We start from the raw sequence: 19,948 nt of genomic DNA on the forward strand, positions 1-19,948 counted from the left end.
TTTATCTCCCCAAGCTCCGGCTTGCTCCTCGTCCTCTCAGCTGTAGTTACAACGCGGTGACGTCATGTGGTGAGTTCGCTGCGCTGTTGCGGGCACTGCCGGTGCTACTGCCGGTGGCGCTGCCAGCAGCGCTGCAAGTACCGGTCCCGTCCAAATGCAATATAGTACCGTTTTAAATGCCTCAGTACCCCGGTACCAAATTAGTACCGGTATACCGTACAACCCTATTCAGGATTAACTTAAAGATCTGGAAATGTTCCTGATTGACTGACCTTTATGGCTTAAAGTAATGATGGACTGTTGTTTCTCATTTGAGTGGTTCTTGCCATTATATGGATTAGAACAGCGATTGGAATAGGGCTATTCGCTGTAAAGAACTGTGTAGCAACCCTATCTCTGCACAACATTTTTAATGATTATTTATTTATAGTGACACACTCAGCCTCTCTCTCTCTCTCTCCCTCTCTCTCTCTATCTCGCTCTCTCTCTGTGTATGTTCCCCGGAGTCCCTGTGCTTTCTGGCCTAGCATGTCTCCCTGGACCGTGGTGGAACCTAATCCGGACTGCACCGATGCTGTGGACTTGTTTGACTCTTACCGCTTGTATTTTTAAAGGCGACTGACTATTGATTAAAGTAATTGACTAAAATCAGCATCTGTACTGTTACTAACTTGACTACTCCTGGGATTCCTCCTGGGAGTCTGGCTGTGCTTTCTGGTCCAGCAGAGTCCGCTGAGTTCCTGACTGATGCAGATTGCTAACTGGCCCGACGCTGGAAACACCACATTGTAACTCCACCTGCCTGCTGTGTGACTGCTCAACTACTACTGCTTTTTGGTCTACGGCGACATGGTTGGGATGGATCCATCTCTGCATGGCTGTGCCTGCTGCCATGGACTACTACTGTTGATACTATCTTGTCTGTTAATGCCACCACTACTGCTAATGCTACTACTACTACTATACTATTACCAACACCAAATGCAGTTGGAATCCAAGGGCCTGGGCTGCAAGAGATTTCTGCCTAAAAGCCTACTAATTGTTTAACACTTCCGTTTACTGCATAATTGCATGTGTTCCTTCACAGTTTTGATGTCTTCAGTTTTAATATACAATGTAGACAAAAATAAAAATAAAGAAAAAACATTGAAAGAGAAGGTGTGTCCAAACTTTTGACTGGTACTGTATGTTGGTAGGAAAGGCTGGAAAGAGATGGTTTTGTCGGAGTAGATTGATATTTGGCAGCTTTGGCGAAGCAGTTGAAAAGATGTATGTTTTGATAAATGGATTGTTTAATAATATGAATAAACACTGCAAATACTGGTAATGCAGCATGTTTAAATGTTCCATGGTTTAAGGATGTCTTTTTTTTTACTGAAATATGTTCTAAATGATGTGCTTTTAATTACTTTATTCAATAATAATGGTAATTGATAACCAGTAAAGTGGTCAGTTTGCACCTGAGGTCCCATGAAAAACAAGCTGCAGAAAAAGATGTGGAAGGATGCTGGGAGAGAAAACTAAGGTAACAGAGGTATCAGACATGCATAAGACATGCATAAGAAGAACAGAGAGCGGAGTTAATGCACTGATCAATCAACAATAAAAGGCAAACATAGTAGCGCACACACACGCACACACACAGTAAGGGCATGCAGGCAAACACACTCAAGAGCTGAGAGTTGAGTAGTGATACTGTTGTGTCTGTATATTAGATGGATAAATAAAACAGATCAACAGCATTATTCCCTGCTGAGAAAACTTTGATTATGTACCAAAAACCGTCCACCTGTGTGATATTAATGTGAAATGCACAGTATTCTGTCATCACCTGAGGGATTGGTGTGAGTTCCTGTCATTATTTGCTGATAGTTTACAGCAGGTTTTGTACTTGTTTCCATTTGTGAAATATCAGAGACTCCTGCTCACTGCTCCTCCAGACGGGGACCACAACACACTGCTGATATTAGTCCGGAGAAACCCTGACAAATGTACAGTGAATACAAAATGAATATATCCCCTTGAACATTTTTCAGATTTAGTTGACCTATAGCCTGTAATTAAAATGCAGTAAATCAATGTGTTTTCCTACGAATCTATGCACAATACTTTCAAACTGAAAAAAGGAATTAAACAACTTTTCAAACATTACTTAAAAATATACAATTGCAATATGTTGGTTTGAAAGGTATACACCCTCTTTACTAGGGATGTTAACCGGTGACCGTTTGACAGGTGGTTGACCGTATCAACGTTAACCGATTAAACTTGTCGGTAGTCGGTTAAAAGAAATTAAAATCAGGTCAGTGTGGACTGTGGACTGTGTTTGTTGTCTCAATTGACACAAAAATATGATCGGATGAGGTGACTTATTGGAAGTTGGACGGACACAGCGTCTCCCACTGTATAATTTCTCCTCAAGTCTTAATTATTCCCACATGTGAGGTGCGGAGAATGCGATCTTAATTATTATACATAGTAGTAGACTACACACTATACGCAACTAGGAGTAGACTACAAAACTACAGTTTGCCATCTCATTACAAGATCTTTTATTGTGTGAAGTGAACAAATTATCCCTCACACTCAATTTTTCATAAATCGCATGTTTATGGATAAGCCCAAATAAAAACATTTTGCGCAAGGTCACACAGGGTTGGTTTGGATCTCACAACAAAGTTAACGAAATAAAGAATAATAATTATACAAAAAAGAGAGTTGTTCTGTCCGTTGTTGGAAGGCACACAGTGAGTTAGACCTGTCTTTTACGCATTCCGAAGGTACCTGTTTTATCTTGGATGGGCTTGGATTCGGACATTACTACATTTCAGGATTTTCAATGGTAATGGATAAGGTAATGATAATCATCTTGCTTTATTATTATTAGCACTACCGTGTGTGTGTGTGTGTGTGTGTGTGAGTGAGTCCGAGACAGAACGGGAGAGAGAAGCAGCAAGCGTGGATCCAAATCAAGAGGGGGCACATTTTAATGCGATCGGTTAACCGGTTTCAACTGGTGGGCTACAAAGATCTCCCAAAACAAGTCTGTTAAAAAGTTGTGGAAAGATTACCTGGCTTTGAAGATATCTTGGAGCACTGTTAAGACCATCATTAAGAAATGGACCACCTACGGTAGGGGTGGGCCATATATCGTTCACAGTAATACCGATATATTTTTTTTAGATAATAAAAAAAATCATATCATGATATTCTGATTGGTTGACGTAATAACTAGGGGTGTGAATCTTTGGCTTCACAGCGATTCGATTTGATTAACGATTGGGAAGTTGGTGATTTCGATTCAAGGACAATTTTTTTTTTAACGATTCGATTCAATTCTGTAAATCACGATTTGACTCAGTAACTTTTAACCAAAATTCTATATCCATGAAATAAACATGCAGTAATGCCAGTGAGACTATCTGTATTCTACTGAAAGGTGAAAAAACACAGAATTACTTATTAAACATATTTATTCTATAAAAAAGTAGTCCTGCATAACATTTTATGCTGAATGCAAAAAATGCAATTAAACATTGCTCAGTTATTTTGAACATTTTTTATTGGCTAAATGCTGGAAGGGGAGAAAGTTTCTTAAAAATCTTAAAACATTAATCATAATTAAGAATCGTGTTCATAAGAATTCATAAGATCTAACGCATTTATATTGATTATTGGTGAAGCCAATTCTATTTATTTATTTTAGCAGATCGGTTTAGTTGAATCAGTAGGACTGACAATCGATTCATCGATGCATCGCATGAATCGTTACAGTACTAGTAATAACGTCACACCGTTATGCTGCGGACGTACGCTCACATGCGTCATGCAGCACAACTCACGCAGCTCAACATTCAACAACAAGCATGAGTGAAAGCAAACATGGCTGAAAACAATACTGCAGATGAATTAATTCCAAAAAAGGAGCTACTTCAGTGGTGTGGAATTGGTTTGGATACAAACGTGCAGACAAAGAACAAACCACGGTAATATGCAAGCAGTGCAAGGACACTGTGATATCGAAAGAGGGAAATACATCAAACTTATTTCACCACCTCAAGCAGCGGCACCCGGTTCAGTACGAAGAGTGTCAAAAAGCCTGCGAGGAGAGCTCAACAGCTGATGCTAGAAAACCGAAACAAAGTCGGCTGGTTCAGCATGGCATCGCCGAGTCTCTTGTCAGTTGTACTCTTTATGACAGAAAAAGCAAACGCTGGAAAGATATTACCCAAGCTGTCACCATTTGTTTGGCAAAAGATATGATTGCAATCCAAACGGTTGAGAAGGAAGGCTTCAAGCAGCTTGTTAAGAATCTAGACCAGCGATACACCCTCCTAAAAAGGAAATATTTTTCCAAGACAGCACTCCCAGACATACCGTGAAAAGGTAGAAGCCTCACAGTCATCTGCAGATTACTATGCATCGACCACGGATATATGGTCAAGTAGGACCACAGAGCCTTATCTCAGCCTGACCGTGCACTACATTAACAGCAACTGGGAGCTGTGCAACTCCAACCTTGAGACAAGCTACTTTCCCAAAGGACCACACAGGGGAAATATAGCGACTGGGTTGAGGGACTTTCTCCAGTCATGGCATCTCAACGAAGAGAAACAGGTGTGCGTGACAATGGATAGCGGGGCAAACGTTGTCAAAGCTCTCAGACTGAATGACTGGACGAGACTATCCTGCTTTGGGCATCGTCTTCACATTACCATCGGTAAGATTATTTTATTCATTCCACAATTAAATATTAGATGTTTAAACGTAAGTAAGCACTAAACTACCTGAATCTTACATATGCATGTAACATATTTTTACATATTACACATGTAATTGCTACTTACTTTTACAATGATGTTATACAATATCACAGCTGTACCGTAGACATATATCATAGAGGAAATTCATGGGAATATTACAGATTATGTGAGATTGAATACCATGGCCTAGCTAACAAAAAGGCAACTATAAACGTAATATTAAGACATCATAACACTGTTTATTCTCACTAGGGAGGTCCATGAATTGTATTATGCCTAGCACTTAAAAAATGTTTAAAATGGTAATATTACATATTACAGATAATGAAACTGTTTAAAAAATAAATATGAAATGTATAAATTAGATATTTTTTTATTTGTGTGCTGGGATAATCCCTCTCTCCCTCTGCAGAGAGAAGTATGAAGGATGCCAGGATTGACAGAGCAGTGGGGGTTTGCAAAAAGATAGTGAGTTCTTTTTCTCACAGTTGGAATAGACAGTGGGCATGGCTCAATGCAAGCTCATCACAGAATCTCCCACGAGATGGGGGTCAAGGCAAAAAATGATCCGGTGTTGGAACAAGAAAAGCCCATCACACAGGTATTGGCTGCTGACAGATCAACAAGGCACCTGGTGGCAAGATCTACAGGTCCTTGATTCTGTGAGCAAGTCCCTGGGATCCTTTGGTTGAGTTCACTGATGCTGTCTGCTGAGGACTATGTTACTGCCTCATGCTTGAAGCCTGTCCTTCAGCTCTTCAAGTGACATCCTACTCGTGAAGGACACTGACATAGACCTCACAAAGTCTATAAAGAGCTCAATATTGGAGTACTTGAAGAGCAAGTATGAAGAAGACCCTGCGGTTGTGGAGCTAATAAATCTGGCAACCATGCTTGACCCACGGTTCCAGACTCGGCACATGGAGCCAGAAGAGATCCAGGTAATCAAAGCCAGAGCAGTTTGCGAGATGGAATCGTTCCCGCCAGAGCCGGAGCTGGTAGAGTCTGAAACACGACCACAAGCTTCAGGATCAGCTGAAGACACCCCAGGCCCAAGTGATGCAAAGCGACCAAAGAAGACTCTTGGAAGCTTTTTCAAGAGGGCAGCAGCAATTGACAAGCCAGGAGGAGTCGAGGTCTGTCATTTTGGTTTTAAAAGTACGTCCAGGCCACTGGGCCATTTATATTGTCGACCCCTGCCATCTGTCGTCTCATCAGGAGCATGCCCAGGCGTTGTAGGGAGTGCATACAGGCACGTGGAGGTCCAGTAAAAGGGCCGCTGTGGCTGCAGGTTTTCATTCCAACCAAGCAAGAACACACCTGATCCAACCAATCAAGGTGTGAAGGCAAATCAGGTAGGTGAATAAGTCGAGTCAGGTGTGTTCTTGCTTGGTTGGAATGAAAACCTGCAGCCACAGCGGCCCTTTACTGGATCGGTTTGACACACCTGGGTTACAGCCTCGACCGTCTCTGGAGAAACCTCTGGTTTGATGTCCTGACTGGGATAGGACACATGGCTGTGATGGGTGGTGGTTGAGTTGTTATGATTTCCTAGATGGACTTCCTCAATGGACTTCCTCGATGGACTCCCACAGATAGACTGCCTTGTCTTTGTTCAATTCTCTTCCCACAGACTCCCACAGATAGACTCCCTTGTCTTTGTTCGACAGTCTTCCCACAGACTCCCACAGATAGACTCCGTTGTCTTTGTTCAACAATCTAGACTCCCACAGATAAACCTCCTTGTCTTTGTTCAACAGTCTTCGTTCGACTGTCCTGATGCTGTAGTGACAAGCTCTTAAGTGCTTGGTTTATCTCATGCAGGTTTAGCCCCTCCCTCCAATCAAGTCTATTGACTACAGCTGAGATGGTCGAAACTAGGTAATTGCCAACTCAGTATGAACAGCTTCACAAGAATTTAAACAACAAGCTATCTAGACAAGAATAAATATTACAACTAGCTCTACTCACAGAATGCCTAAACATTCAACTTTGTGTTTTCCTGATACAGACAGAGCAGAGTTTGCAGTAGGGATATTAATAATTAACTATTTAAACTGCTGTCAGTTACACAGTTAACAGAAATATTAAGATAACAAGCTCAGAGACTCAGAGGAGCAGCTTGTCACCTAAAGGAGAATAGTGCTGGTCCACCTTAAAGGTCAGCCCAGCTAAAAAAGGTCATCCGACCTGAAGTGTTGCTGAGCCAGAGATTTAATTTATTTATTTTATTTTTTTTACTTTATCCCTGAGCCAGTGGTAAATGTTGCTAACTGCTACATTCACAGCTGTAACACCGTCATGCTCTCTGTTGCTAATGTCGGGGCTTACTGCTATATTCACAGCTGTAACACCGTCACCAGTGTTGTCCATGAACGAGTTCAAAAGAAGGCGTTCATTGAACACGTTCATTTTTCTGTGAACTTTGAACTGAACGCAACGCATTTGTAAATAAAGAACTTGAACGTGAATTAGTTCAGATTGTGTGAAATGAACGACGAACGTCAATGTTGCGGTCCAATTAAACGTTACAGATTTTTTTTTCTCCTGATGAGTTGAGTGACACGACCTGCTCGCACTTTAGAAACAGCACTTCTGCTCAACTGTTTTTCATTCAGAGCTATTTTTTTCATCATGAGCAAGTAAATAACCTCATAAAATGAATACGCCATGTTTCTGTAACCAAGAAGTTTGTACACTTCTTTATTTATCCGAGACACACACACAGACAGAGAGAGAAAGAGAGAGTGTGTATGGTAGTAGACAGTAGTAGTGTAGATATACAGCGTGTGTGTTTGCTTGTTTGTTTTCATCTCTCTACTCTGTTTAGATACACAAATATGATTGCATTTGTCAATCGTGAAAATTTCTTTTATTTTGAAAATTGACCGGATTGTCTCGTGTTTCTTTGTGTGACTTCCTGCCAGATTTGACGCGATGGCTCGCGCACAAAATAGACCAGATGCAGAAAAAAAAATGAACTGAACTTTGAACTAGTTCAGAGTTTAAATGGTGAACTATGAACGTGAACAGTTCACTTTGAACATGTGTGAACTGAACTTTGAACTACTTCATGAAAAGTGTGAACTTGCACAACACTGACCGTCACGCTCTCTGTTGCTAATGTTAGGGCTAACTGCTATATTCACAGCTGTAACACCGTCACACGCTCTCTGTTGCTAATGGCGGGGCTAAGTGCTATATTCACAGCTGTAACACCGCCACATGCTCTCTGTTGCTAATGGCGGGGCTAACTGCTACATTCACAGCTATAACGCTTACACACACTCTCTGGTGCTAATGTCGGGGCTAACTGCTACATTCACAGCTATAACGCTTTCACACACTCTATGTTGCTAATGTCGGGGCTAACTGCTACATTCACAGCTATAACGCTGTCCCACACTCTCTGGTGCTAATGTCGGGGCTAACTGCTACATTCACAGCTGTAACACCGCCACGCTCTCTGTTGCTAAAGACTATTTTCTGCAACCTTCTGTTTTCAGACAATAAAGCATTATCTTATCTTATCTTAATCTCGGGGCTAACGTTTCATCATTTATTGATTTCCATCTTTGTTTTTGTGTTAAAAAAATTAATGCATTAACCCAAAGATATTAATCGACATGCATTAACACGCTAATTTTGACAACCCTAATATATGTACAGTCTGTATTTAGGTGTTGATATACCCTCATTAAACACTTCTTATGGACACACACACACACACACACACACACACACACACACACACACACACACACACACACACACACACACACACACAATATCTTGGAGCTGTTCGTGTCCTACACTGATTTCAGTGGCAATGTCCCTTCTGCTCCTATTTTATTTTGTATACATTTAAGTACAGCTGGAGTCAATAGTCCCAGCACATAAGTCCCCTTGTGTTTTAGATGCTGCCACTGTAATTTCATGTTGTGTCTCTGTGATCATAAAATGAAAATACCCCCAATCTGCAGTGAAAAAAAAATGGAGAAAAGTACCTGGTACCAATAAACTAGTTGTGTGGAGTTGAGCTGAGTCGGGTTGTACCATACAGTGGAAATTCAGCAATAGACGGAGCCAGGTTAGTCATTGTGTCAGCATATGTCCAGTTGTTGTGAGAATCCTGTGTGGGAGCTGTGATGATGTGTGTGTTATTAACAGACAGAGGAGCCATTAGAGAGTCTGTTGTGTATTGTCCTGACTTGTTAACTTGTTAATGTTGTAGGTCTGTGAACTGGGCTTCGTAAGATTACTCTATTCTATCATTCTATTGTCAAAATATGACATTACTCTCTGGTGTTCTGTTATGAATATGGAATTGAATGCAGCTTACTGCATTGGATATAGGGGTGGGATATATGGTCAAAATCAATATCACAGTGTTAACTGCAATATTGATATTGATTGTATGTATATAAAAAAAATTACTGACTAGAATGCTAATTAAATGTTTCACTGTTATTTTACAAAAAACCTTGCATTAAATAATGTTCTCAGAATTCTGTAAAATGATAACGTGATACTGTGTATAATACATTATTATACGAATATTAGATTCTATGTAAGATGCAGTTACATTTTGTAGCTGGCTGCATTTCTTTCTTTTACTGTTGGGTGGGTTAAATTAACTGTTTAACAAAGCATTGTATGATATACAATTGAGTACAAACTCCAATATTTCCTTCTGAAATATAGTGGATGCACTATGTTACTTTCCACCACTGATTTATACCATGCTGTATAAACAAAGAGTCCACCCAAATCAGGAGCTAGTGCAACCAACTGAGATAGTTTCTAGCACCAGTACTACCAGTGAAAATGTTAGTCTGCACTCTTGCTCGCTTGCTTGCTTATAGCAAGTGAATATTATTTTCCCCTAAATCCCCCTATTATTTATTCATGGCGACGTGGTTGGGATGGATCCATCTCGGCGTGGCTGTGCCTGCTGCCATGGACTACTACTGTTGATACAATTGCTTCTGTTAATGCCACCACTACTGTTAATGCTACTACTACTATACTACTACCAACACCAAATGCAGTTGGAACCCAAGGGCCTGGGCTGCACGAGATTTCTGCCTAAAAGCCTATTAAGGCAGTTTTTTCTCGCCACTGTCGCTGTACGCTTGCCCCTGGGTGATGTTGGGACTTTGAAATGTTGTGTTGACTCTGGAAATTTTGAGCGTATTCTAGTCCTGCTCAATGTGTTAAGTGTCTTGAGATGACTTCTGTTGTGATTTGACACTATAGATAAAATTGAATTGAATTGAAAAAAATATTTTTCCCCTAACACAATGTCATCAAATCTCAATATGAAAAATATTGTGCTGGACAACAAACAACCCAACATGCCTTTTTTACTGATCCAGATCAGATATCAGATCCAGAACACATGTTGCTAAGTGGAGATGAGGTCACTGTTGTAAAATCAGAAATCAGATTCAAATACATTTTGTTTTGTGACATACAGTCACGGCTGAGATGCATTCATTACACTTCGATACAATGCATTTCTGTTCCCATCACAGAGCTCTGATACAGCCTATGATCATTTCAGCACTTGGAATCAGTCTTTAGGACTAAAGCCACTAGAACTTAAATCTTTGACTGTTCTGGGGTCTGTGTAGAGGTGTGTGGCCTGGTCTACACATTAACAGTTTAACAGTATCACCCATCTCAACTTACAGAACTGAAGTCTGCAAAACCCGAGGTAGAGTCTTTACTTGATGCCGAGGATGGGGCGAAAGGGTCTTTGCCGCTGAACGGGTCTCCCGGGCCTTTTTTACTCTGAAAGGGGTCAATGGCATCTCCGCCAAAAGGTTGGAAGGGGTCACATGGTCTAGAAGGTTCAGCTGTGCCGGATGTGCACACTGGTGTAGTCTTACCTGAAGACATAAAACAAACAAACAAAACAAACTTCAGCCCAGGGAAGAGAGTTTTCACATGTATTTTCAAACCAAGAGACAAAACATTGTGACTAACAGTAACTGAACTAAGTGGATTTGTTGACAAAAACTATGAGAGATAAAAATATGGTATTTCGCCTGAAGACTAAGACTAAAACTAATATGTATGTGAATATTGACACAAGTAATCACAGCCTTAAATATTTGTAACTACCACTCTGCGATAAATATAGGGAGAAGTTAATAATTTGGTTTCAGGGCTACCCAGAGTGTTACATTCTGACTATTTACTTGCTTCACCTTTCCATCCAAGGATGTTACAACATCCAGTTAAAGGTCAGCCAAACAGTAAAGCTGCTGATGGATTTACAGTGCTGGAAATCAATTCCTTTGTTTTGATTTTTCTTTGTTTAGTTAGTGAGGCTTACCGCTAAATTAGCCACAGCTGCATCATCATCATCATCATAGTACACAGATTTGGTTGCATGGTAACCGCAGGTTGGGGGGACCTTGGATACGGCTGGCATTTCATGCCTTTTTAGATGCAGCATGTATATCAAGAGGAGGATATAAGGTACAGAACTAGCATGTGTTCACTGACAGCAAAGAGATAGTATGACTCATCACTGCAGCTTGCATGAGTTATTCTCACCACCTCACTATGTTGACAAGACAGAATCGGATTTGCTGTGTCTCACATTAAAACACTACATTTTCTGTTTCTCGTAGTTGTGCCACGCTTAGCCTCTGCTGTCACCTCAAACACAGCTACCAGCTATTGAAAGCCACAAGTTTCATCTCTATATGCACCACACAAATCACTGATTCTTAGGAATTTGGATAAAACATGTCCCACTAAGAAAAGTGCTAATTTTCATGAAATAAAAAAAACATTTTCATGAATAAAAATAATATAGGTTATAATCAGGGGGTCCTTTGCACAAATGTAAGGTTATTTTATTGGTTTATTTTTAATTTGTATTCATTTAATGATCACATGCTGGCCCATTGCCTACAAAATCAGTTGTCCTCGGATAGAATAATCATTTCAACTTGATTAAAAAAAACAAAAAGTAATAATTTAATTTAATAATATCTTTACCACATGAAAGTGTACATTGTAATATGTATTAAAAACTACAAAAAGGTGAGTTTTGAACAATATTTACAATTATTTGTGTTGCTCAAAATGTGTCCCACATATTCGTCACCACCGTCAGATATTTATAAAAAGCAATAATAATCAGGCAACTACAAGGTCTACTACATTCCTGAGGACCCCCTTTTCAAACCTTCAGCTCTACTGCATGCTTCAAGATCACTCAAGCTCCTGTAAGTTTGCTATTTTCTCTTAAACTTGTTCATATTTTTGGACACTGTTACTGTCGCAACCATAACATGTCAACACCGTCTCTTTTGTATAAAAAATATTAGATTCGATTATGACATAAATGTATACTTTTAAAGAAGAGGTTTGAAGTAGCTAGCAACAGAGGCGAAACAAGATGGCTAATATGAAGACCTCTTGCATGTCATATGAAAGAGTAGGTTTTTGTCACCACCGTCAGACATCACCACCGTCAGGTTTTCTGTCTGACGGTGGTGACGTACAGTCTGACGGTGGTGACAAAAACCTCCAAATGGTCCTCAACGGAGGCTAGAATATAATTGTTGATCACAATAAATACCAATATGACCTGTAATGTTTCATTAACCACTTTTATATTTTTATTCATGTAATTCCCCCTATATTTCTTTCTAGAATAAGCGGGATAATGGACTTCATGGCATTCGACTATCTGCATGTCATGGCCGCATTACAACCTTGAACGTGCATTAACTTTGGATAGTCTAATGGTGGGGTGTGAATCTTTGGCTTCACTTCGATTCGATTAACGATACAGTAGTTGGCGATTCGATTCAAGGACAATTTTTTGTTGTTGTAACAATTCGATTCGGTTCGATTCTGTAAATCAAGATTCGATTCAGTAACTTGTAACCAAAATTTTAAATCCATGAAATAAACCTGCAATAATTTGAGTGAGACAATCTGTATTCTTCTGAAAGGTGAAAAATAACATATTTATTCTAGAAAAAAGTAGTCCTGCATAATATTTTATGCAGAATACAAAAATGTTTACAAAAAATTAAACATTGCTAAGTTATTTTTAACATTTTCAGTAGACTACATGCTGGCAGGGGAGAGTGTGTCTTAAACGTATTAAAACATTAACCATAAGTAAGAATCACGATTCATCCGATTAAATGCATTTATATCGATTATTGGTGAAGCCAAAACAATTCATTCTATTTATTTATTTTAGCAGATTGATTTAGTAGAATCTATAGGACTGACAATCGATTCATCGATTAATCGAATGAATCGTTACACCTCCATCTAATGGTGTGTTATCCATTATCCCTTACTTATGCCATGTTCATGTTCAAGTGGAGTTTTTCCACCCTCATGGGCCCAACACACGATTCTATCCAAAAAGAGGTGGAAATGATATGTGCTTCATACCATTTGACCAAATTCTGGTCAAACTTGTGTAACCATCATCACCAGGTTGTGCAAGCAGGACGAGCGACATATACAACCTGTCTGCTGAAGTCATGGACTTCATAGAGGAGAAACATATACACCATATACTTCCTGATAAAGCTAAATGAGTGGTGGAGTGATGTAAAACAGTCAGGGAATACTCACAGGAGTTCACATTTGAATTATTATTATTGTGCCAGATGTGTTTTGTGGTATTTACATAGAATGCTTTCTGTTTTTTTAAACATTTCAGTTTATGGAAAAGAGACTGAAAGACGTAGTTATTCATTTATCTGTTCTTCACGTCCAATTAAATTATATTATACAGTTTATAGTCTATTATTATGAGGTCAGCTGAATTCTATCTTATTGCAACAAGTAATGATTTTTTTTTAACTTATGATGATTATTAAGTGGTACTTTTATTAATGATAGCCTATTACTAATTGAACCTATATGTTTCTTATTGAATGTTTGCCAGAGTTCTCACAATTGTTATTTGTTATCTGTTCTTCACGCCCAATATACAGTTTACAGTCCAGTTTACAGAAGATTATAATGTATTATTTTAGGGGGCACTAGATGACAGTTTAAGATGATGTCAGTGATGCATTATACATTATTCCTACTGGTTAGGACTTTATTTTTTACTATGATTTGATATTTGATGATATGGGGATGGGATGCTTCTAATAATGAGGTTGCTTAATTGTACCTTATATTCCTTGAAAAATGTTTATCACAGTGCTCAGGATTGTTATTTTATGGACCAAAAGTTAAATAAAGTTGTTAAGCAAGAAGCTATTGACTGGAGTGGTATACATTTTGGAATTGTATGCTGTAATGAGGCCACTGTCACCACCGTCAGTTCTAAAGTCACCACCGTCAGAGGGAGTTTTATTTGTTTTAAATGAATATGCTTCCAGTTTTTTCTTCAGTGCTGTTGAGTTATTCAAGTAATAGTCTCTTTTAATACAAAAATATGTTTGTTAAATAAAAGAACATTACTCTTTCTATTTAGGCTTAAAGTAAATGTTGTATGATGTTAGATCTTTTAAAGGAGAACACGTGAAACAGTATAAAAAATGAACAAAATCGAATAATCAACATTAAACAGCATATATGTGTACTAAGAATGCCAGATAATGATTTTCAAATCTCTAAATACAAATTAGACCAAATATATAAGAAATGATTTGCTTTTTATTGTATCTGATGGTGTTGACAAAAACAAAGTTATAACTGGAAAACGCCTATTTTATGAAAAAAATACAAAATGGGGAGGTTGTACCGGTACAGCCAAGACTTTGGTCTATTATGATATACCTTCAGATTGTGTATTAACTAACTTTTTATTTTCAAAATTAAAACCTGTTTTATCCAAATTCCCAAGAATCAATAAAAAGCAATTCATATTCACGTCTCAACACAAATCTTTGTTAGTTATCATATGCAGTGCTACATCCTCCACTAGTATAGAGGAAAAATACAAGAGCATGAGACCTGAAACCAAAAGTGAGACCACATCAGCCTCTGAACCTTTGTCGGTTGGATCACACATTTACCAAATAGACTGATGTTGTTCATGTGCCATGGACTACACACCTTCGTATTCAATTCAATTCCATTCTCATTTATTTATAGTGTCATATCACAACCAAAGTTATCTCAGGATACTTTCCACATAGAACAGGACAAGAACACGCTTATGATGAGTCAGGAGCAAGAGTTATATCGCCACATAGTGGACAGAAAACACTGTTAACAAACTGTTTACAAATCTGGAGCAGACCATCTGGATTTGGTGTTAGTAGTATTAACAGTAGTAGCAGTATTAACAGTAGTAGTAATCTTAACAGTAGTAGTAATCTTAACGGTAGTAGTATTATTAACAGTAGTAGTATTATTAACAGTAGTAGTAGTATTAACAGTAGTAGTAGTATTAAGAGTAGGGATGTTAACCAGTGACCGTACAGGTCAGCGTGGATGTGTGGACAGTACCGCTGTATAGGGTTGGGCACCGAGATCCGGTTCCAAATAGGAACCGGTTCCTAACGTCCGGTTCCGGAACCGTTACAAAGATGTTTGAATTTCGATTATTTTTTTCGGTTCCTAAATGCCCGCACTAGTTTGTTTCCGCAGTTTGTATTACTGCCAGTCCGCCGAACGGAGAAGAAGAAGCCGCTGAACACCAACGAAGAAGCGTCCACCGGAAGTGTTTGCATAACCGAGCGAGTCCAGCATGAATAGCGTGCGTGGGCGGTCCAAAGTGTGGCTTCACTTTTCTAAAAACAACAAAATCTCGGTAAAATGCACTTGCGACAAGATTATTTTGTGCATAGGAGGGTGCACGACGGACATGAAAAAGCACCTCATCCGAGTTCATGGAGTAGAAATAAATGTGTGCCCCGTCTTTGACGCGCTGACCGTCTTCCTCTGGCTCCGGGTCCGGGTCCGACCCCCAGCGTGGCACCGCAGTGACTGAACCACAGTCCGAATCCGGCAGTTAAACAATAAATAATATGTCTTGCGCCAACATTGAGGCAGCTAACAAATTAGCCCATGTATTTTTTCATAGACAATTTACGACCTGAGATCGCTAACGTTAGCCAGGCTGGTGACTCCACGACTCCGCGATGTGCTTAGCCTACTCCGTTCACCTTAGCAGCAAAGGGGAAGATGTCGGTGCAACAAAAGGAAGGTTTTACACGTTGTTTCTTATAGTTTATTTGCTATTCGGCACCAGGTTAGCCCGTCAGTGGGAGCACGGTAACATGTTAAAGTACCTGCAGCATCATACACTGTAAATGTGTTTTCATGAGGTTTTCAAAAATAAAGCTCTCTTGAGGAAAGTGTACCCCTGTGAAAATGTATTCACAATTTATAATATTTATATTCAAATTCATAGATTTGATATTTATATTGTACTTGAAAACAGCCCTGTGAGAAATTCATAGTAAAGTTCATAAAAAGTAAAAAGTTCATAGAATTAATTGATGGAGAAGGTCAACTATTTCATTCAGAAAGACCGTTGGTTAGCTATCTCATTTAAAATATCCTAAACTTTTTTTACCCTGCCTCTTAAAAGAATCGGAATCGAGAATCGTTTGGAACCGGAATCGAAACAAGGAATCGGAATCGTTAAAATTCAAACGATGCCCAACCCTACCGCTGTATAGCCATTTTTGGTGCCCTAAACATAATTCCTTTTGGGGATCATGCTCTGCTTGTGCGCGGCTCGTGCCTGGTCTCGCGCCTCGGCAGCCGTGGAGAAACGTGCAACTTTGCCGCAAGCTGGAGCCAGAGTTGGGGCTGCAGCTGGTCTGAGCGGCGCAGGGGGCCAGAGTGGGGGACCAAAGGAGCGGCCCCCGGTGTCCCGCCGATCTGGGATTGGACGGGGAATCCGGTGCAGCTGTGGAGCGTGGATGATGAAGACGGTGGTGATGATGATGATGATGATGATGATGATGAATGGCCCGGCGACTCGTGCAGGCACCGGGGTCTCGCCACCATTATGTCTACTGCTGTGCACTCTCTGACCCTGTTTTGTGATATACATGCCTAAAATGTGCCTACAATTTCTATAGTGAAATAATATCGGCATTATAATTATTATGACCATGATGATTTTTCATAATGATATTTTTGGTGCCCTACGCACAGCCTGTGATGCGCGTGGTGGGAGCGGCGGCGCTGACTGTTTGTTGCTGCTCTCAATTCACACAAAAATATGATGACGGATGACGGATGAGGTGACTTATTGGAAGTTGGACGGAAACAGCATCTCCCACTGTATAATTTCTCCTCTAGTCTTAATTATTCCCACATGCGAGGTGCGGAGAATGCCATCTTAATTATTATACACAGTAGTAGACTACACACTATACGCGACTAGGAGTAGACTACAAAACTACAGTTTGCCATCTCATTACAAGATCTTTTATTGTGTGAAGTGAACAAATTATCTCTCACACTCAATTTTTCGTAAATCGCATGTTTATACTAAATAGCCCAAATAAAAACATTTTGCGCAAGGTCACACAGGGTTGGTTCAGATCTCACAACAAAGTTAACGAAATAAAGAATAATAATTATACAAAAAGAGAGTTGTTCTGTCCGTTGTTAGAAGGCACACAGTGAGTTAGACCTGTCAACAAGCAGCGTCTCGGAGCTGTCATTTTCCTAAATGAGACGCGGGACTCGATGTTTCGCGCCGTAGGGGATTTAAAAAAGTGACGTGGGTGGAAGGGCAGCGCCAGGGCAGTGTATGTTTGTGTGTGTGTGTGTGAGTGAGTGAGTCGGAGACAAAACGGAAGAGAGAGATAAGCAGCAGGCGTGGATCCAAATCAAGGGGGGGGCGCATTTTAATAGCGCATTTTAATGTGATCGGTTAACCGGTTTCAACCTGAGGCTCGGTGGTCGGTCAAAAATATTTTTAGTTTTGGCCATCCCTAAGTAACAGTTGCAGTAGTATTAACAGTACACTGTAAAAAAGAAGAAGTGACTTCAACTCAAAATTTCAAGGCAACTGTCTGCACAGGATTTTTAGGTTTTGATGTCAACTCAAACTTTTACGTTTTGGAAAAACGGCACACCGTTGTGCCAACGTAATTATTACAGTTGCACCCACTTAATTATTACAGCTGTAGCATGTCAGTACCTGTTCACTGAGAAAATGTACTTGTAATAATAATAATAAAAACGTACATAAAATAATTCAGGCAGACATGTAGGGCTGTTTTGCATCAGATGCATGGAGAACGAACAATATTTCTGCAATAGTTTTGAGATGAATACAAAATGCAATGCTACCTTACTGTAGCTTTGGTCATATACCTGACCACTTCACATAACTGACCCCACACAAGCTTCCCATCTACAGTATGCTGTGTGTGAGTGAGTGAATGAGCGTGTGTAAGTGAGCGTGTGTGAGCGTGACCGAGTGAGTGTGTGTGTGTGAGTGAGAGTGAGGGTGTGTCTCTGTATCTTAACGGTTGAATACTGAAAACATGTACTTCTTAAGTACAACACAAGCGCACACCATCATAAAGGCAGCCATATTTTGTAAATGTAATCCGAGTCAAAAATAAAGCTCCGGTGTCAAGAGAAAAAAAGACACGTCTCAGAGAACAGGGGGAGCTCCAACAAACTCCAAATGTAGGCCACGTTAAAAAAAAAAAAAAAAAAGAAAGTTCCCTGATTATGTCTGGTCAGGCCGCAATATAAGAGGAATTCAAGAAATGAATGAACCCTTGGCTCAAAGTAAAAGCTTAGTTTTTAAGCTCCTGACACGCTGTGAGCAATTGGCAAACATCTCCATGAAAATGTGTTGAATAGTTTCAAATGTGTACTTGAGTTCTTTTGGGTACTCCATGTTCAATGTATACAGCAGCCCAAAAAGATAGGCAACCGCTGTTGGGAGGTCTGGAAGATCTGTGAGGACAATGGACTCCTCCAACACAACGGCGACGTTGATGACAGTGGGCTGTGCGTTAAGTGCATCATCATCCTCAAGCACGGCAAGGACGCACATCTGGATGCCTTTAGTCTGCTTGTCTTCTGAATCGGTTGCCTGGAAAAAATAATACAACTGAAATACTGCTATGTAACAGGCTAATAAAAATACAGTCTGAAGACAATTTGTGTACAATATTCTCAAACTCGCCGTGACGGCATTGCACGGCTTCTTACATAGACAATGAATGGGAAGCATGGAAATAACGCTGCCTGTGGACACATACCTTCAGCCAAAATCTCATGCTAAACTAAGTTAAAAACTTGAGAGCCCTGCAGCTCAAATCGGCCACTATACGGCCAGCATTGTTTAACGTTTTTTTCCACTAAAAGGGCCAGTAAATATTCTGTCGCGGTCCGGATTCCTGTGAAAAGTCGGGGTGGGCACCGGTGCTTCCTGCGCGCCTGAGCATGCTATCATGGTAAAAGTGAGGGAGAGATTGAAAAGGACCACGCTTTTGCCTCATTTGTTTCGCTGTTCTCCGAAATCATAGCTTGTCATTTATTTTCCATATCAACATAGCGACAGAGCTCTCAAGCTGATAACATGTTGCTGAAATTTGCTGGACAAATATCCTCCTGCACAAGCATTACATTGGCTAGGATAGGATAGTTAACACGTTTTACGGTTAGCTCAGCAACTAATTTCAGTCGGTCACATAAAACGCCATCTTAAGCACATTTCCACAAACAATCCCAACAAACGCCGAAATTCAAAATGCTGTTGAGCTTCAAGTGTTGTAACTTACCTTTTCGATGAGAATTGCGACTGCAATGTTGGCAAGGGCACAAGATGGTGGACGAAAAATTTCCAACGAGGCGAGAATAATCTCTGAGAAAATGGCTGGGAAACCTGGTGCTGCCCCTTGAAGAGCTTGTGCACTTAAATAACCCGAATTAGCATGCACAGATTAGTTGACCCGCCCTCAAGTAGGATTCGATTCTTATTTGTTTATTTCGCCAACTCAGTTTATGAATTGAGCTCAACTTTTAATCAGCAACGTTTGGAAGTTAGTTGAAACAGCTAAAATAATCAGTTTGAAGTGCAACTTGTAGTTTTATATTCACTTAATATAAAAATCCTTTTAAGACCAGCAATTTCAAGTTATTGTTTTTACAGTGTACTAGTAATATTAACAGTAGTAGTAGTATTAACAGTAGTAGTAATATTAACAGTAGTAGTAGCATTAAGAGTAGTAGTAGTATTAGCA

General features: G+C 39.8%; 1 protein-coding gene across 1 annotated transcript in view; it reads right to left on the reverse strand.

Moving 5' to 3' along the window:
• The window catches only part of LOC311014760 (epidermal growth factor receptor substrate 15-like 1), a 139,824-nt gene that overhangs the window by 6,678 nt on the left and 113,198 nt on the right, over window positions 1–19,948 (reverse strand). Inside the window, exon 25 of the mRNA XM_084011552.1 lies at window positions 10,496–10,657. Coding sequence (XP_083867678.1) covers window positions 10,496–10,657 — 162 coding nt within the window. The remainder of the gene's footprint in view (window positions 1–10,495; window positions 10,658–19,948) is intronic.

This window comes from Eutrigla gurnardus (assembly GCF_963514095.1).
Source record: "Eutrigla gurnardus genome assembly, chromosome: 6".
Lineage (NCBI taxonomy): Eukaryota > Metazoa > Chordata > Actinopteri > Perciformes > Triglidae > Eutrigla > Eutrigla gurnardus.